Source organism: Helicoverpa zea, chromosome 25, assembly GCF_022581195.2.
Source record: "Helicoverpa zea isolate HzStark_Cry1AcR chromosome 25, ilHelZeax1.1, whole genome shotgun sequence".
NCBI classification, from domain to species: domain Eukaryota; kingdom Metazoa; phylum Arthropoda; class Insecta; order Lepidoptera; family Noctuidae; genus Helicoverpa; species Helicoverpa zea.
The window spans coordinates 1,588,354-1,609,669 of NC_061476.1; the positions used below are offsets into that span (position 1 = coordinate 1,588,354).

General features: G+C 36.3%; 1 protein-coding gene across 6 annotated transcripts in view; it reads left to right on the forward strand.

Moving 5' to 3' along the window:
• LOC124642744 overlaps positions 1 to 21,090 on the forward strand; it is a 100,836-nt gene extending 79,746 nt beyond the window's left edge. For 4 of the 6 annotated variants that reach the window (XM_047181364.1, XM_047181365.1, XM_047181367.1 and 1 more), the window contains 9 exons: positions 1,483 to 1,636; positions 5,269 to 5,377; positions 7,029 to 7,422; positions 7,840 to 7,970; positions 8,637 to 8,845; positions 9,188 to 9,325; positions 10,372 to 10,566; positions 14,557 to 14,757; positions 16,940 to 21,090. In XM_047181364.1, coding sequence (XP_047037320.1) covers positions 1,483 to 1,636; positions 5,269 to 5,377; positions 7,029 to 7,422; positions 7,840 to 7,970; positions 8,637 to 8,845; positions 9,188 to 9,325; positions 10,372 to 10,566; positions 14,557 to 14,757; positions 16,940 to 17,355 — 1,947 coding nt within the window. In that variant the 3' untranslated portion in view covers positions 17,356 to 21,090. Of the gene's footprint in view, positions 1 to 1,482; positions 1,637 to 5,268; positions 5,378 to 7,028; positions 7,423 to 7,839; positions 7,971 to 8,636; positions 8,846 to 9,187; positions 9,326 to 10,371; positions 10,567 to 14,556; positions 14,758 to 15,703; positions 15,779 to 16,939 lie in introns of all 6 variants that reach the window. The other 2 variants (XM_047181369.1, XM_047181368.1) reach the window with 2 other exon arrangements.
• The last annotated feature ends 226 nt before the right edge of the window (positions 21,091 to 21,316 follow it).

Here is a 21,316-nt window from a genome sequence, read left to right on the forward strand (position 1 = left end):
TAAACATGAAAGCTTTAACATTGTCTCCCTTTAACATGGAAATGGTTTGATATCCTAAAAATCCTTTTCGATAATATTATCATCTTCGCTAATCTCTTATAAGGTCACACGCTTTCTTTTGATAAGAAATACAAGCTTATCTCTGAGGATTATCTTCGGTGCCAAATCTTGTTAGATCAGTGATGCTGTGTTATCAGTGGCTAATACAATGGATTGTTTGGATCTTAAATATCAGGTTAGTTTTTGTTTCTGTTAAATGTGATTAAAATATGACAGATATTATGTCTTAAGTAATAAATTATCCTATATAGCCATGATATGCTTAGTATACGTTTCTCCTCATTAAACTCATTAAGAAAAATAATGTAAGACTGGGAGCCCACCAACTGTCGGTAACTAATATAGCTAAGTAATATTAAACGCAAATACCTACTCACTGTTCATAATCAGGAGAATATTATCTAAGTATTGAAAAAATCTAAAGTTTGTACAGATTATAGTTAAGTATCTAATACTCGTACAAAGTTTAGCAAAGCACGGATTAGTTGTGTAGTCACTACGGTAAAACCGTAAAAGTATAACATCCTGTCCTACTAGGTACATAATTTCTATTTAATTTTGCTTTATAATCGTCCCAAACCGAAGACCACACAGAAAAAGTCGGGCCCAGTAATAGTACCTACAGCTTCATAACAAACAAACAGCACTTTGTCCAGTTTCCGAAACAGCAGTTTTGGCACGTAAAACTTATTTCCTGCACTTGGGTCATGCCCAACTGGGAATTTTGGCAGGAACATTTTTGTTATACGCTCGCCGAATACAAAATGTTGGAATATGGACCGCGCCCTTCTTGTTTTGTTTTGTGGGCTAGCTATATTTACAACATTTACAATTCTTCCACTATTGGGAAGTTAGACTATGCTCGAGTAACATTTTATCCCGTTGCGGGCAGTAGTTCCGAGTTACGGGACGGCGATGAAACCGCGGATTAAGTACAAGTTTTAGCGTTAATGCTAACAAAAATGGCCGTGAAAGTAGAAAATAACAATATAAATAGGTAGCTTATCAATCATGGACGTCCAACTATCTCTAAGATAGTAATCAGTTAGTCGGCACTATGTTATCAACTTCATGCATGCATACTTGCATATTCCTAGGTAGCTGCAATTATGTATAATGAGATCTTTCTTTATCCAGTGTGGCTTCCACATTTTAGACAGTTATTTTGTGTTCAATATTCTTAGACTTTTTTTATCCAGTATTTTGTTACCATGATTCCGTATAAAATGGACAATTACAAATAACCTGACATCTTGCGCAAGTCAATATCTAAATTATGATTTTGGCGTTTGGACCAAGAAACCTCTGCTTCTCTATTTCAAATATAAATGTGATTATTATGTGAAAAATTGCCAAGATTACTTATCAACTTATCAACCTTTAATTTCTGCCGTTACCTCACCCCCCACTTTTTTCTACCAGGCCACCACGGCACTCGGCGAGGTAATGGCTGCAAAGGAGCCAGAGATCGTGAGCACGGAGTACCGCAACCAGTTCGCCTGGCCCAAGGACACCACGGATGCGCCACGGAAGAGCATCTCCATGGGCGCGCTCAAGAAAGCCGCTGTGGCTGAAGGTAGGCACCTCATTAACTATATTTGTAGGTATATCGTAACGGCTGAAAGATTCCACTGCTGGACTGCTGTGATTTTTGGTGAAGGAGGCTATGTTGTTAATAATAATAAAATTATGTACGCTTAAGCCCCCATTACAGACTAAACTGTTGGCCGATTATTTTTTGTGAACGGTTCGCTGTGATGATATACCTAGTACCTACGCAAAAAAATGAACTAAGAGTTTGCAGTGTCTGGTATCTCGTTAGGCTACGTAATTGTGGAAACCCGACGGAAATAATGTGGTTACTTTACATATAAAGATTTGGTTAGATTGGAAGTCGACCTAAGTTAGGAAAAGAAAAGGCAGATGATGAGTAATAATGATATGCAAGACGTAGTATTTATAAACTAAGAAATTGGTATTTGTTTATTTAAATTAAGTTCATTTGTTCAAATGACAATACCAAAAATTCATGGAACTTAAAAATAATGATCAGTTTAATACCTTCATTATGAATGAGACTGCACTTAGGCATGTTAAATTGTTCTCAAATAGAAATGGCTCGACATTTAATGAATTCCGTAAGACCCAAACTCTTGAGTTCAGAACAATCTGCATATCAAGTGCATACGTCATAGCAAGTTCTGAATTTCATAAATGCTAGGGCTGCTTCTTGAAAACTAATTCTTGATCTGAATCGAATAGGGCTGCTTACGTCAGAGTTTTTGTAGGACATAATTTTACCGATATATTGTGTGTTTGTGTGGATTTTCTGACCGTTTTTTACCTAGGACGTTGCGTTGCATTATTGTTATCAGTGTGTATTATTTTTCTCCTACAAAAAATCGGTCACTATCCGATAAATCGGAACTGAGCGGACAGCCTAAACGACTTAATCCAATATTTTTAAACAACGATAAATGTCTAACTGTAACTACATCGTTCTTGTAGTAGTCAGATGACGCGATAGCTGTGAACGGGTCATGGTTTCGATTCCTAGGTAAGGTTGTAGAATCTTTATCCGTGACTTAGCGTTCTCTTATTGAGTCATAACGCGACTGCTCTGCACCGGGTCTTGAGTTCAATTCCCGGGTCTGATTGTAGAATCTTTGTCCGTGACTTTTATTAATCAGTTCCTTAGATTTCTCATGAAACCTTGTACAGCTAAGATTTCTTGTACCAAGTTTTCATAATAGGTACCAGTATATAAACTTATACGTACTGCCACAAACTGCTGACTCCGCAGCCCTGCTCCTGAGTTATTCAAATTAGTTCCACAACTGAGAACAACGCCTGAAATGCATTATTTATCACTATATAAGAACTGCTTCTCATGAAATATTTGGACGTTATTCAAATTTGCCAGACTGGGAATGGTTCTACATGAAATAGAGCTTTCTTATTGCTATTTAAATAAAAGTGGTCACAAATATGTTGAAGAAATATGGTACTTATATACTTACTGGTTGGGTATGTCGTACCTAATCACATATTCTATGGCCAATTGTAAAAAAAATAACCTAATCCATTCAATGGTTTGGCCACAGGAGTCATTTTTCGTTTTACAACATCATGTGTAAAGCATAGATAAAGTTATGAGCGTAAATATTTTGACCAGTTAGTTGAAAGCTGTCAGTTTTCAAGGAAGAATTTCCGTTTTTTGTAATGACTGACTTCTATTTACTTTGTTTGATAAAAACTTTTTTTTATTTTTGCGTATTACTTTTTTTTCTTTATTCTAATCAACATATATATATTAACCAGCGTATTAACGTATTTAATTTAATGTGATTATGTACGATAAACTTTGTATGTAGGTAGATACAAGAATATCGAACTTTTTGAGGAGGTCTTGACTAAGTAACAGCCTCACGGGTCTATCAATCATAAGGTTTCTTACCAAGATCAATCATTCTTACCAAGGGCTTATAGGGTTGCTCGGGTAACTGGGATGAGGAGGTTTGATAAGCAGTCGATCCGTGTAAAACATTGGTACTCAGCTACATTTGGCTAGACTGGAAGCCGAACGTAGGGAAAAGACTAGGCAAATGGTTCAACTTTGCACTTATGCTAATTGTAGGTATGTTGAGACTCAAATTCCCTGAAATAATAAGGCTTTGTAAGAATCTTTTTTACTTACTTCTTCCAAAAAGCGCCTGTCTTCAAATTACTTACGCATCACCTTAACCACAAAAAATCATTACTTTGCTTTTTCTAAGAACCTTCCGAACAACTAATAGATTTCAAATTCTATCACGACGTGAAATAACACAAAAACTGACTGTTCTTTTTTATTTTTTTGCATTCGTGAGTTTCGTTTCAAGATCAATGTCATAGACTCTAGTGCAACTCTAGACATTTCAAAAGATATCGTTCTAACGAGGTCATAAGTCTGGATTAGCATTCAAATACAACGTTGATAGATCTGATGTCTGTCCGTCACGACTGCTTTTGTGAGTAATCTGATCTTGATGATGATGACAAGGATAGATCAATGACAGCGATAGAAAGTCATCTAGATACAACTACCTTAACAAGTTTTGTATATTATACCAAACTGGCTTCAGCCAGCTACTACGCACTCGGATAAAAAGTATTTGCTCCAAAATTATTTTTTCCAAATCGGTTCAGAAGTCTCTGAGATTAGAACGTTAAGAAAACCAAACTCTTCATAATATTAGTACCTACTATAGTTAAGAAAACCAAAAATCCGCATGCCTACTTAGTGAACTAAATCTAAGATACTACCTTTCTATTGAAACTGTATCTGATAGATGAAACTAAATACTCATAAGTCCAAATAGTTGACTAAAAAATGAAAATGAAGAGCCACAAAAAAGAACAGGTTAAATAACGGGCACTGCATAATGAAACAAACCAAAGTACAGTACAGGCAGTGTATACATTTAAAGAACAAACTACAAAATGAACAGCTGAATACCCAACAATAGACACAAAAGATTTCCCTGAAATAAACGTCAGTGTAAAATTTTACTGCAACAATATTTAACTTCGAATACAAATGAAAGAGTACTCAAACGAAATATAAAATGAACGAACAATACTCTGGGTTGAAAAGAAGCTTTTATTTAGTTTAAATTACCTTTGGATGCAGCAGCAAACTTTAACTATGAAGTTTATAATTATTTACCACTAGGAACTTCTAAAGACTATTCAATTACTTGGGAACTCGAAGCTACTTTTTATGCGGGTGAGTTACCACTAGTAGAGGCTTCTTAAATATACTTTGACTTATTCTATAGTGGTCCAAGTCGTGTAGTTGATAGTAAACCACAAGATGAGGGATGTTGTAAATAATAATTACGTCACTAGGTAGGCATATATAAAGGACTTAATGCCAGTTAGTAAGGAAAAATGATTATGAACCCGTAGTGTATCAGAGCGCAGATATACGCGAGACACAATTGATGTTCTATTGTTTTATAATTAGCGATATACAAGCAGTTAATGCACTAATTACAACTATGTATTTAAGACGTTATATACTTTATCGATGTGAACGATTACTGATAAGGTTTTAAGTAGATCTAGAATGTCGATGTTTCATATGGATGAGACGAGGCTTTCTCAAAAAATATCTAAATACAATCCAAGATGTTCCATTCTAATTCCTCCATCTGAAATTTCCAGGGTTAGTAGAAGCAGAACCGCTGATGAACCACGTGGATGGAGATCACGATGACCACAAGCGTTACATCGAAGACTATCTCTGGAATGGACAGAAACCTGGAGTCCAGAGGTGGGTTGGACGAAACTCTTTAAAATAATAAAAGATCCATTCGTCTTTTGGAAAAGAAGTTGGTTTATATAGACGATATAGTTGTTCTTCTAAAATTAGAGAGAGGAATGAAGAGGTCTGATGGACCTAAATGAAAGTCTGTATATACTTTGAATTTGTAGTCTAAAATAAGTCCAGAATAAACCAACTTCATTATACTAATAGACGAATAAACTAGCATAACATTAGCATTTCAAAATGTTTCTACAAATATTTTTGTAAAAACATTTGACTTGAACAAGCTTTAGCTTCTCACATTTCCATAATGACCAAGCTTCCCATATCTTCTAGTCTACTTATAGATTGTTTCATGTCTTATTTCTATATTTCATATTAACAGCATGCCTTTAAATTAACACTCAACAAGATTTCATTAATAAGAAACAGTCTATAATCATCTACTATGACGATTTGATCATTGTCACAAAAATGCTTTGCTTTCGCTAAAGCAGCAGCTTCTTAGCAATTTGAGTCATTATCAAGATCATCGAAATTATTGAATTTCGATTTATCTACACCTAAAACATTGAAAACACTAATTTCAAGTAACACAATCACTAAATTCTCAAAATCGTTAAAATCCGTGAAAATCCGGACTATACTCAACACAATATCTTTATATAAAACTTTATTATGTATACCATTAGATCCTGTACATACCTTTGTTATTATATAAAATGTAAAACAAATAATCCCAAGACTCTTTCAGGTGACGACCAATTTTGATATTTTTGTTATTTTACTAAAATTGCTATAGCTTTTGAATTTTCTATGTGTTTAGCTTTGTGTAACTAACCTGGTTATGGAGGAAACTTTTTCTGTTATTTACTAACACCCACGTCAATTTTATTGTTAGGGGCTTCATCATTAGGTCCATTTCAATATTCAATATTTATTTTCCGTTTTGAGTTCCTTCCAATATTTTACATTTATTTTATTTGTCTCCTCTTTAATTGTCAATCGCCACCTTATTGAACCAATTACTATATTTTGGATCATTCTCGTATATACCATTATTATGACCCTTAAAATCATTCCGTTACAAGTCATGAAAATGTACTATATTCGCCCATGGAACTACCGCAATGGTACAACTCTGAATAAGAACAAAGTAAGAGTTTCCTCCACGGCCGTGTTCTGCCCCCAATTCTTTACTCAAAGCCTTTCAAAGCAGAACAAAGTCTAAATTTCGTTTTTGATATTTGCTTAACATAACTTCTCACGGTGGCGGTGTCTAGGCCGAGTAGATTTAGTTCAACAAAAACTAACATTAGTACGGAATGACAGCTAGATTTTTTAATTACTCAATGTGTCCTGCACTTTTGTCGATGTGAACGTTCATTGATACTGTTTTACTTAGAACCTGTATGTCGATGTTTCACCACACTTGAACACTGGAGTTAGATGTGAGGGCACAGGGCGGCAGCCCGCACTCTGTCGGTCCTTCTAGACTCTTCTAGGTTTCGACATCCTAACCTCACCATTGCGAGCTTGACAATTATTTGAAGCATGTCTGTACTACTAACCCGGCTCGGCGCGAGTCGTTTCTGTTGCCACATCATCATCACAGACAACAACACCAGGCGTCTAAGACTTAAATGGAATTTTCCAGAAAATCGACGTTCCGTAACGCGCTATCGGCCCTCATATCCAACGGGGAGGATCGTTCCAAAGATAATAGGAAACGTTACAAAAGCGAGTACAAAAAGAAATTTAGACCGTTCTCTCAATACGTGTACGAGGCGTCTAAAGGGACATTTACGAAATGCAGGGGAAAAGGGAAGTCGAATGAAGAGGCGAGCGAGAGGATGCTGGGGGATGCGGGTCAGGGGGTGTCGGGGAGTAGTGCGGGGGCGGGCGGGGTAGCCGGGGCGGGGGGCGGAGACGCGGGGGAGGACAGCGCCAACACGCTGCGCGCGGCCGGCCTGCAGCCGCTCGGCCTGGCCCAGGGCGACTCCTGGTACCGAGAGGTGCTGGACCTGCGCAAGCGCGCCGGCGAGTACAAGGTCTGCGCCCGATTACTACTGTAATACCTGAGAATAGGTCCCGAGATAAACACGACCGAAATTCTGATTGAAATCAAATTGTGGACACAGAACAGAGAAGTTTTATGTCAAGCTGGAAACCGCAGATCAGGTTTGATGCTAACAAACGTACGTATACATAAACCATTTATAACGGTTACTAAAAAAAACTTAACAACATGATAAAGAAACAAATAAAAAAAACAATAATAAAACCATCTTAAAATTTCTCTGTCCTATGCTCCCGAAAAAAAACCTCTAACCTAATAAAAAAAAAATTAAACCTATTTCTGAACTAGGTAGGTCAAAGCAACCATGAAATTCAAACACCATTAGTATCAGTACTAAATGCTTTACCATGATCATGCTTGGTATTCAATATTGGCAATATTTCGACAGTACCGCGGCTGGGGGACTGAAATGGCGCCAGAACACATCACACAGCTTTACAATAAGCAGATCGAACTCTGGTACCAAGTGTCCCGGCGATCCTCGCTGTCGGCCTTATCACTAGCTTCCACAAATCACAAGTAAGTGATGCACCAAGCGATTGGCTTCCACGGCTCAAAGGACCAATAAAATATGTACAAGTCAGGAGCAAAACAATCTAAATCGATAATAGAACTTAATAGTCACGGGAAATTACAAAATAATTTAACAAAATTCAATGTTCATAAGATATGATGAGCGTAGTATGAAATCCGTAGCCGAATATATAAAGTGTGTGGCTTTATGTAATAATGGGTCCAGAACACTAGAAACAGCTTTAACGCAAATACCAGGTCCTTCGAGGCGAACAAATCAATCAGCTTTTATATAATCATAAGTATATTTAGTGGCAATAAGGCTGATGCAATCAAAGAATGGCTTGAATGGCGGACGGAAGCCATGGTATCCCATGCTAATCGTAGCGTAGATATCATCAGCCTTTTTAATTTTATTTTAGAAAGGTGAATGGGGAGCTGGTTTGTGTTCGTAGGGTAAGTGAACCAGCAAAACTGAAGTTTGACCATCCAAAGTGTCACGAACAGAAATGGTTGCACATGCAAATGTGAATATGGCACTACAAACACTACAAAAACTACAAAAGGATACCCTATCAAATCAAAGGGAATCAATTGACTTCTTCCATCAGTTTCAAACAATAAACCAGGTCTATGATAAATATTGAAGTCTTAAATTCTTTTTCTCTTCAGGGCACTGCCTCGCGACGAGAAAGATGGGAAGGAATCCAAGGGCCACTCGCCGAAGAAGTTCAGGTCGTTCCGGTCGGCGCCCCACCAGTCGATCCATGCCAAGCTGCAGGAGACGAAGGCCTTGGAGCGCTCTCCTCATAAGACCTCGCCTCAGAAACAGAGGAAGAAGCTACAGGGACATAGCTTCGATGAAGGTGCTACCCAGGATGGTAAGTTTGGTAAATGATTGCCATCATAATGTATGTTAATGTGAAACTTCTGGATCGATTGAGATGAAATTTGGCAAGGAGATGGTATTCTGGAGCCAGAAGTGATATTTATCTGGGGCTGGGACATAGTTTCATCGAGATACGGAAGAGTTGGCTGGCAAAATATAAAGATGTAATAAACACATAAAGAGTGACTTTTTTTATATATAGATTATAAATGCTCATATTTTTATACGAACTGGTAGCAATTGGAAACTGTATACTAGGTTTGTTATAGAAACCAAAAGTAGCAATAAAATACTGAATAGAAAGTTTTTAAATCCATTATTAATTTAATTTCAGGAGCTAAAACGGGAGAGAACGCGGCATTCAGGTCTCCCCGGCGGCGGCCTCGCTCCGCCGACCCCGCGCCTGCCGCAGCGCACGTCAAGATCTTAGCCAATGGACACGAGCCACACCCTGCTCCTATCAAACCTACTGGTAAGACTACATAGTCTATTCTGCTTCCTTCCCTTGGATTAACAACCCTATCAGCCAAGATATAGAATCGGATTTCTTTTAAAAACAAAAGCTAGTGAACATTGAGTTATACATGGATGACATACTACTTTATGAAGATTCATGATAATTTCAAGACTTTGAGGGTATAAAGGAGCTTAGAATGATTTTGGTTTTGTATCAAAATGTAATTTGTGATATCTGTTGCATCATGTAAAGCAATGACTGCCTATTACGAGGTGGAATCTTTGCTGACGCATACCATTGGTATTTGCTAATATCCTTGTGAAGGATCTAATTGAAGTTGAAATAGAGCAAACTGCTAAATATTCTACTTCGCCTTTACTCATACTACATAAAATATACGAAAACTAGGCCGATCTAAAGATGCAGGTGTAAAACTGTGCAATGCAACTTCCACCTGCATTCTTCTGTATTCTTCATAGTTCCAAGTTGGTTTAAAGAACTTTTTGTAGTATGAATAGACAGTTATAAAACATGATACCTACTTTAGAATTTTGGGTACACTTAATTAGTAGGTACCTATTAAGGAATCCAACATAGCTATTGTAGCAATAAATAGTATTTCAGCTAAAATAAACACTCCTTAAAACACTTGATGAGTAGTGAAACCTTTATTTTCCATCTTCTACTAGATGTCTAGAAGTCTAGATATTAACTGAGCTAATCGATGTGTGTACTAATCTGTTGTGTTCCTGCCTGATGCCTGCCCCCATCCGATGTGGCTTACTCTTGAGAATATGGCTCTAATATAAAATCATTCAAATAAAGAAGCATTACAAAAAGCATAATCCTCATATTAAAATTTACGAAGCATTAACCAAAGCATACGCTTCGAGATGCCAAGCTGATGCAAGATGTGAATGAAAAAAAAATCAAGGAGATCCTTTTAATATGATTTTGCCTTTAAGTTTATCAATCGTTGCTTAATCCAAAAACAATCTTGACTCTCAAGAGCCTATTCTCAGTAGCCGAAAAAAGTAGAAAAAAAAAACTTTCTTCTGTAGGTTTGCAGTTGAGTAGAGGGAGTAGTAATAGAGTTAGGTCGACATCAAGGGGCGGACGGTCACCGTCAGCGCCGAGCAAAACTGGGGCAACTGGGGCAACTTTGGCAACAGGGGCAACTGGGGCAATCGGGGCAAATGGGGCACCGGGCCGAGGCCGCCGCAGTCGAAGCGTATCCAAAGTCGGCATAAAGTTGGGTGCGTAGCTAAACAGGTGACAGTTAAGTTGCGTCGACGCTCTATGTTCTAAAATGATGCTTATAGCCCCTGATGCTTCTGTCTTGTGACTATTGGCAGTACCTGTTTGGCCTCCTGTGGCTTTGAATTGATGTTACTGATTTTGCTGTCCCTTTCTTAATTGATTACTGGATTCATGTTGTTGATTACCATTTTTATTCATCCAGTTTTCAATTAGTAAACAGATAGCAAAACTGTTGATTTGAAAATTTTCGGAAATGTTTGTTTACAACATAGTCCATACTGTCAAGCTGTCAAGTAAATTGACAGCTGGTGTCAAGCGGTCATCTTGTGTCAAAAATGATGGAATATGTTTTAAACTTGGATTTGAAGCTTCCGTGTCTCTGTGAGCTTTGTTTTGTGTGACTGGTTAGTGCGTCTACGCAACGTCTGATCACTGGAGCAATGGCACCGACATTGGGAATGGCTTGACACGACACAAGGTGTGGTTGTATGTCCGTTTCGTCCGTGTGATCACCCTGCACACCCACTGTAGAACAAATGTTAGATTCAACAATAATGTCAGCATTTTATATTGACCCAACACTGTAATTATTGACCCGGGCATTTTAGACAAAAAATATTTATTGTATTTTCCGAAGCAAGTGTCTGGTGTTTCCATTAAAAAGGAATATAACGGAAACCCTTCGATTATAAGCCCACGTTTAATAAATAAACTTATAATTTTATTGAAAATACTGAATGAACTGAAAATTGTACATTGATATCTAAGTATATAAAAGTAGCAAAACTATAGATTTCTATGTGATGTCCGGTTAGTATTGTGTGTATAGGTGTTTTACTGAAAAATAGTGTTTTGATTGACAATGTTTTAATTTGCATGCGATGTGTATATTTACTAGATCCAGCTGATTGGCAAATTCTTTAATGTTAGACTCTAGTTTTTTTTCTCTTCCCTAATTTGTTTTGTGTTATTTCGTTTCATCAAAACATGAATATTTTGTCTTCCTTATGTATTTATTTATTTTATGTAATACCTATTTAAAAATAAATAGTGATGTACTTAAAAATTTAATGATAACAAACTTCTTAAAAATTAAATTGTTTTGCTTAGAAAATAGTTAGGTACTTAAAAAATATTTAAGAGTATACAAAAATATGTACTTTATTAGGTACTATTTAGAAAGGGGCCAAAAATATAACACCCACCTTCTTTATGCAATCATGGCACGATCAAGCCCTGCAGTTAAATAATGGAATTCACCGATAAATGCAATTAGTTTATAACAAATTCTACATTATAAAATAAGTACCATTATATATGTACCTACCGTAGTTTATAGCAACCTTAATTTCCCCTTCTATCCTTTTCCCTACTCTATTTTATTCCACTGAACATTAACCAATTAGTTTATAAAGTACCAACTAGTATACAAGCTGTTGATTTGCATCCGTGCCATAGTCAAGGAGGTTAAAATTAAATACGTAAATAATCGATTTGAATTACGGTAGGTGGGAAAAAGCTAATATGCGCTGCTTTTTTTGATGTTGTAATTTCATGGTATTTCAGAATTTAGCCCACGGTTAAACACAAATCATAACAGAATTGCCCCGCGGCCACAGTGTGTGCGTGATGGCAGCTATGTGTGCGTAGACAGAGAAAACTAATGTCTACGTGTGTGCGTGAGTGTCGATGTGTGAGTGTCTTATCTACGACATGACAGCGCGAGCGCGCGAGCGAGCGAGACCGAGTGATACGCGATAGCAATCATTTTACCTAAAGTTTCGAAAATCACCTTCATTATTGTCATTAACTTCGTTTTACTTTACTTACTAATTTTTGAGCATTTTAACACAGATATCTTATTAACTACAGTAATAAGCAATACTAGTGCGCGAAAGAAAGTTCACTAACATGTTAACAGCTGATTGATAAAATGTTCGTTTTGCTTTATCTTTCAGCATAAAGTTTTCGCAGTGATTTAGTTTTTATTTTTGAATTAAATTGGTTAATAATTAGAAATTTTGCTTCCTTCTTAACGGTCTTAGGACCTTGGAACACGGAAATCTTATTAATGACGTAATACTAGTGCGCTAAAGGAAAGTTCACTGACCTGTTAACAGCTGATTGATAACATTTTCGGTTTGCTTTAACATTCAGCGTAAAGATTTCGTAGTAATTTTGTTTTTACTTTTCGATTAAATTGGTGAAAGATGTGTTAGTTAAGTGTAGGCACGAGGTGATTCTTTCGGCTCGTAGGTATTATTGGCGTGGTTAAGAAATCAACTTATTTACACTAATAAAATTGATTAAGCTGACTACGTATTTACAAAATGTACAAATAAATAAATTACCTAGTTTAGTTACCCGGAGGTACTGTTCAAAGCTGTCACCTTCACACTCTTGGCACAATCGAGCACGACGAAGTAGCTGGTTGTCCTTCAGCTAACATAACACTATCACATTCGTTTTTAATGTGTCGAAAGCACTAAGTTAACGGTCCTAGCACATAAGTCTGTCACATGACCAGCATGACCCTCCGTGATGAGGGTTCCCGGTCGGTAAACATTTCCCGGAACATAGGTAGGTATGTACGGCTGTCATTGCACATCCTTGGCAGTCGTAACGGGTAGTCAGAAGCCAGTAAGTCTGACACCAGTCTAACCAAGGGGTATCGGGTTGCCCGGGTAACTGGGTTGAGGAGGTCAGATAGGCAGTCGCTTCTTGTAAAGCACTGGTACTCAGCTGAATCCGGTTAGACTGGAAGCCGACCCCAACATGATTGGGAAAAGGCTCGGAGGATGGATGGCTGTTAGTACACTGTTGTCACTGATCGCATACAGGCGGACCATCGCCACCAACTCGTGTTCGTGTAGTTTTCCGTCATCTCGCACTTTGTACCTACACGTCGCGGAATTCAAAGCGCACGTACGCAGCAGCGGCGGCGACATCAAACACACTGCTTGCCGTCGGCGCTTGTTTGTTCCGGCTTCAAGGGCACGCGGGGAGCGGCGAGGCGAGTGTGTGGGAGTACTCGCACTGTGATTGGGTGAATTTGGGTAGGCTGGATGATCTACGATTTTTATTGAACGATCGTTGCGTATGCTTTGTGCATGTATCGTTTGCGTTTGTGTGAGTGCGCAGCGCGGTAGTAAGGCTAGTAACACACGCGCCGAATTAAAGTACGGCTGGGTTACACTGACGGATATACGTAAATAAGAAAAAAACATGAAAAAATTACCTACCCATTTTTTCGTTGATTTGGGTCGAGAATCATTAGCATATTTACGTCCTTGACTATGGCACGGATGCAAATCAACAGCTTGTATAAAGTACCAACTAGTATACAAAGTACCAACTAGCATACAAAGTACCAACTAGCATACAAAGTACCAACCAGTATAAAGTACCATTTCAGGTGTTGTGTAAGATATAATAATTGATGTTTTCACTGCAAATGTGTAATAGGCACGTTTTTCTGGTATGTATCGTTACAGTGGCCTTAAGATAAGTAAATAAGAATTTTACTTCAATGCATAAAGCACTGCTTGTAGCTAAAGTTTAGGTACTTAGTTAAAGATTTTGATCAAAGATTTAAGAATAGATCGCTTTCGATGTTTATTGCCTTACATGGTTTTCTTTTATTGTAATCATTAATAAGAAATAGGAAATGATCATTCCATAAATTCACTCTTAATAGTGCCTGATTTTAAGCCAACAACATATAAGATTGACTTTAAAAGTAGTATAACGGGCGTGTATGGTGAAAAAGTATAAGATAATGACGCAAAATAAAACAGTTTAAAAAAGATCTTTATAGTCAGAGGTTTCTTTTTAAATTATTTTAATTGATATAAAATAATAGATAGATAAATCTTCTGTCATACGGTATAATATTATTTTTAGTATCGATTACTTTACATAAAAAGGTATCTGTAACGACACAACCAGACAAAAAAGACCAGACACTAACTGCCAACCCTTTCCAGACGACGAAATTCCATCGCACCGCAGCGCGTCCGTAGCCAAGGACCATTTCTTCGACGACTCGCCCGTTGTCAAGTCGCCCCCCGAGCCGACCCGGGTCAAGTCGCCCGAGCAGATGAACATGAGGTCTCCCGACCCGGTCAACTGGACCGTGCCCCTGGACACTGGGAAGACCTTTACTGTCACCCAGAATGTGAAAAGCGGTGAGTGTAGGACACTCATTAGATTGGGTGGGAAGTTTAGCTAGATTAATTAGGTTAAGACCGTGGAACTGATTTTATGGATATTTTTTTCCCCGATTTCTGGGTATTTTGGAGTTTTTGGGGTCTTGAAATTTTTGTGGGGAGATTAATTCGTGAGGAATAGTAGTGATGCTTCAATTTGAAAATTCTTAAACGAGTTTAGAATTTGGTTTAGATATTATCAGTGTGACTGAGATAACATTAAATGTTAGGTAATATTATATTCCCTTCGTAAGATTAGTTTCACTTCATAATTTGTACAAAGGAGTATCTTTTTCTTGTAGGAGTTTGTATTTTAGATTCGACCTCTTATGGTGATGGTGTTGCCATGTAAAAAATCGCACTTTTTTCGAGTCTTCTATCAACGTTTTATGAATAAGATGCTCTTCGAATGAACAGTATTCGGAACGTAAATATAAGATCATTGACTTGTTATAATATTGTAGGTAAGCTCTAGGTAATAATTTTGACGATCAAAAGCCATCACACTATCATAAATCACGACACTGGTAGTAAAGTGAATCATGATCATTCAACCATCTGGTAAAGTGTGACCACCCTAGTACGGAACAAGTAGAGCTTGCAACACTGACACAAATGAACACAATAAAATCATGTGCATTGATACCAAAATAATTTAGAGGGTAACACTCATTAAAATTCTGATCATTTAACATTTCACATCTTTTGTTCGTACACAACAAGTGTTTTATTTAATTGCAGTTCTTATTCCACTGAAATTGGCACTGGCAACTTTTCACTTTGACGTCAATTTGACATTAGAGGCTGTATATACTTTGCAAGATCATACCTTTGCGCAAAAAAAAGCTTAGCTGTCATTTTCCGTGGACATGGAACGTAAAGTTAGTTCACTCCATCCGACCATACAACTCGCTGACCATTTCAGATGAGAGCATTAAGCGCCCTAGCTCTGAGTTTAAGGGTGGCTCCGTAGCCGAAGAAGCCACCGTGAAGCCGGCAGGTACGACGAACACAGCCACCGCCTAGACCATCGGCCATACACGTTTTAATGAGTGTGACAGACGATGCGACAGTGAACTCTATCCCCTAACACATAGAGTCCACTATCACATAAGCACGACACACGATCGACACCAGAAAAAAAATATATAATCTGTTTTATATTAATCTATTGAATAGTTCATGATTAAATTGTGTTACTCCAATAATTGAGATGCTTTTATTTATTTTGACCGTACTCCGCTGAGGCGTCGACCACGTATGTATTCACTTGTCTGTGTGTGTCTGTTTCGATGTTTGCGTTCACTGTCACTGTATGGCACCCCAATTCTTATTGTTTTCCCATATCATTATAATCGTTCACTTTTGCATGCTGCCTGTCCTCTCCTGTGGGACCCTCGGTGTCTGCTTCATCCATCAGAGTAGACTGTTAGACTTATGTGGCCTATTGTCAGTTACAACGTTAAGCTAGTTATCTAGGAAACGTAGGTCTTATATATTTTATAATTATGTATATTCTAAAGCATTAACCGTTATTGCATATTTTATGGTGATCTTTTAATCAGAAGAATAGTTTGCATGTCTTCTTCTACTACAGATAGTCGAGCTATTTATTAGCGTTTCAAAGTTAGATGCAGTTAGCATGAACTCTTGATAGGGTACTCAAATAGAAGGTAGCATGTATAAGTGAAGTAAAGACAATAACAGACTGCATTCACAGTCAAAGATATTATTTCCTAACGCCTAAGTAACTAGGTAACATTGCTGTCCCTTAAGGAAACTTAGGTGAGTAAAAGAATATAGATGCTGGAAGTAAACGTTGAGCACCCTACAATAACAGGCTAGGAGACATCTCAACCTGTGCATCTTTCATAATCCTTTACTAACAAGACTAATATAGACCTTCTCAAAATTTTCGCCAAGTAACAAAATTCCGCAATTTACCTACTAAAAAAACATTGGGGAAAAGGGCAATGAAAGATAACTTGTATGTGCTTAATTGGTGTACAATGGGAGTTCCAAAGTGTAAAACAATCGTAACTAGTAACAAAAATATAACTTACTAAAACCCAAAATATCTCTCGAAAAACACTTTTGCAACTCCCAAAAATCATAGACACAAAAACAAAAAAAAAACTAAAATAACCCAAAACTGTTGCAGAAATCGCTCCAATCCATCACCAGCAAATGTCTCCAATACGATCGCTGAAAAAGAGCGAGTCGCCCACCAGCCTCAGCAAGCGAACTGACAAGACCCCAACGACTCCCATCAGTCTGACTCCCATCGACGAGACCAAAGCCCTCGACATGAACAAGGTCAACGGAATTAACGGCGTGAACGGGGTCAATGGGGTCAACAGCAATGACATAACCCCTGAAACTCCAACTCAGGAACCGTTGAAGGAGAAGGAATTAATCAAAAAGTCTACTGAAGCCACTCAGATCGCTCCTGGAGTGGTTGATACAAATGTGGTGAATGATGCTCCGACAGGCGGTCTGACCGCCTCGGAGATATTAGACCGAGCCCGCACGAGGTTCGATAAGTTCTGGGGCAAGAAGGAAGAAGACAACGTTTAGTTGTTGCGAAGTTAGATTCACTTTTCTCACTGTCAAATGTGGCTGAATGAAACACGATACCTTTTAACATTTATTTGTATCAAATCAAGAATTGTAACGATGACTTATGATCCAATCAATAAGTGTAATGATACAAATGAATTTTAAACAATTAAAAGCTTTAACTAAACGATCTTAGCTAGATAATTTTGACTCCTACAGCCACAGTTTTCAGTTAGAAAAGTTGAAAATTAATAAAAGTAGGGAAAAATTAAACGCAATGTTTAAAAACGGAATAAAAATATGAAAAAAAGCTTCGCTTTATAACGACGACTGTAATAATATGTATTTACTATAATTTGATATGTATTAACATACAATCACTGTCTATATAATAGGAGTGTGGTGGCTTGTGATAGTAGTAACGATGACGACTAGTTATTAATTATTGTATTTATTTATTATCAAAGATTATTTAATTAATTTATTATATTTATAACGACGTATGACAGATTTTCGATCTAAATACTTATAGGATAAGACCCAAAGTAATCTTGTTGAAACTTTACTCGGTACACTATTTCTTTCCGACTGCTGTCCTGTTTTACTTGATGTATTTTAATGAAATTGTTAAAATGTAGGTAAATATTAATTAACGTTAAACATTAGTACATATGACCTGAGATTATTTATTATATTTGTTTTTTGCTTGACATGCGAAGCTTTGCCCCAATCTGTATTACATTATTTTAATGTAACATTCCAATTTAAAATCGTTTTATGTTAGCAATAATCATATTGCGTTTGACGGGAAATCATCGTTCATATCAATAAAACTTATTATTTTTGTCAAGTACACTACAGTTAATTTCATTTCTTAGGAGAAATGCAATTAATAAAACTTCTTAATTAAATACAATAAACAAAGGCAAAAGTATACATAACATAATTGAAAGCCGTCCATGTAGTGTTTATTGGCGAAAATTAATTTTAGTTATCGAAACTGTTTTGGAAATAATATATTCTGAACGCATCTCAACTTTAACCAGCCAATCACATAGCTTGTTATATATGTCAAATCGTTTTGGCGGGAAACTAAACTAAAAATTGTAAACAAAACAAAATAATAAGCTAGCAGTATTTTAATATAAAAAAACTCAAAGAAATGGAAATATCACGAAAATCCTGTCGTCTGTGTCTCACGGAGACTGAATTCAACGTGTCTCTGTATAGCAATTACGGTCGCAGAACAAACATGGTAGACAAAATCCTAGTTTGCCTAAAAATAGTTATTGAAGAGACAGACGTCCTGAACACAATATGCTACAAATGCGCCGAAAACGTCGAAAGGTATTACGATTTTGTTATGTTCATAAAGAAATCGCAGACAAAGCTGGTAGAACCGCAGCGTAAAATAGAAAACTCTGTCAATCGTCGTCTGATCGCGTCGTATGTACGCGAACAAGTTTATGACGCGGACTACACGTTTTCATTCCTTGACGAAGAGAAACAGGAGCCGAAAACATCTAGTCCGTTCTTTTCTTATTTCTCGCCCCCAAATATGATGGTAAAACGTACTGGGGAGGAGCCTGTGTGGAAAACTCCTAAGCCGCGAAGAGAGATGATAGAAAAACATGAAATGAGACAAGATGACAAGCTGAAACGGCCGTTTAGGCCCGAGAGGCCTCGCCATCATTCCAGAGACTTGTTTGAGTCCCAATCCCAAGATTGTGAGGAAACTGACCTCAAACCGTTAGACTGGAAATTGACACCAGACGATAATATCATAAAAAGAGTCAGGGATAAATGTTTTGGTCGGTCTGAGTTTTAGATTTTTATTTCTGTTTCAACCTATATTACACTTTTTAAATGAGGTTGATTTTCAATTCTGTGAAATAGACTAAGGAACTTTTAATCTCAATAAGTTTGTAATATTTCATTAGGAGCCTATGTTATTAGGTTTTATATAAAGAATAAATTCCAATTGTATGACTTCATGTCCTGTCGTAACTATTTTTACATTAAAAATATGATATTGACAGTGAGAAGTCACATAATTACAGATTGGCTTGCATTCTTAGAAAGTTTTTAAATTGACCAAAACTTTTGCTAAACGGCATAAAAACCTAAATATTGATTCAATTTCTCAAATGGAATCATTAATATGGAAGTTCCTGGCATTATAATTCTTGTGATATAATAATAGTAATGAAAAAGGGTATTAATAATTATCATTAATCAGTAATTTAACATTTCCGCATTTTTTTCTTGTGCTTGTTTCAAAACTTTGAATAATTTATCTAAGCCTTTTTACTTTCTACTGTTCAGATATTGTGATTTATTATTATTATTTATTCCTCACTGTGCCCACCAGTGAGGCAAAAACCTAATTATTATTATCGAAATTATTTAGTCAAAAGTGTAATATAGGTTTTACATTTGATTAATTTTACAACAACATTGTTATGTTTGTTATATTAATTTATTAGATTTTTTAAAGATTGATTTATTAAATAAAGATTTAATTTATTGCTGTTTCTGTGAAATTCTGTAGTGACAGGGTAACTGTTGTTTGTTTTCAGAGATTTTCTTGTAAATGTTTTCAGTTAACTTATTTATTGATAGTTATTACTTGAAATGAGTGTAATTCTTATGAATAAACCAATATACTAAACTCTTACCCACTTAAAAGTGAAGGTGTCTGTATGAAAAAAACTACAATAAGAAACAAGAACCTTTAATAGTGTATGATTATCTAAAAAAATTGTTTCAATAACAAAAATCCTAAGCTTACACTTAGTTCAAGCAATAAAAAGATAAAAAAATACTCTAAGAAAAAGGTATGGCAAAGTGTGCTAAACACCATAAAAGGAAATGCCCATTGATTTGAAAACTCATGCAAAATGTATTGGTTTGTATGGAATATAGGAATTATTGTGAAAATTGTTTTGTAAGAAATGTACTCAATTGTGTAGAATGATATAAAAATAATAAAAAAACGTATTTTTAATTTAGTTCCTATCGAAGTCCATTCTTGCATCCTTCCATGATATATTAATAGTTTGTTCAAACAAAATGTCATTATTTTTTAACGCTTTTTGCTCCTTTATGTATAGATAAGCACTTTGAAAATAACATTAAGTCTATCAAATAAGTAACTTAAAAGAAACTTATCTTCTATTTATAAAATTTCTTCCCAGCAAATTCTCCCTGTGCATCAGCCTACTGCAAATTAATGAATGAGAATAAATACATTCAACCACTCTAAGATTCTAGAACTATGCTTGAACTTTTTGAAATCCTTAATTCAGGCTAGGCCAGCTTATAAGAACGACGAAGTTTCTTCTCACTCGAACCCCAGATATTTTCAAAGTGCCTGACTTGACATAAAGGATATACCATCAAATACTAATCTAGAAATGTATGTACTACCATAAGTATATTTAATATTGGTCTGTATTAACCTGAATGATTTTGTTATTAATCCTATACCTAATTTTATGGTCCCAGTTGGGTACCAATTGTTGATCAGTTTTTCTGTAAGTTCCTATAAACGTGTATTGTTTTCGCACAAAATGTTTTATTTTCTCAATGGTGTATGTATGAAGCCCTGCCCAGTAAGGATATAGTTAATACTCCCTCAATAGCAGATAATGATTACAAAATTTTTAGCTTTGCTACGGGTTTATAATAGCGTGTGTTAATTTTCAGTTGTTAACATCAAAATGGACACCTAAATAAAAATTTGAAAATGTTTTTTTTCGTTTTATTTACTTCTAACCAGTTTATATTATGAAAAATGGTTCCCCTGTCCACAAATATAAGTCTAAATAGGCATTTGACCAACTAGCTAGTTTATCAAATTCAAATTTCAAATTCATTTATTTAGTAAGACATCAAAGATCCACTGTGTTAGTAACAAAAGATATAGACTTAAACCTATGTATGTTAGTTCCATTGAAAAATTAAAATTAATACTTTA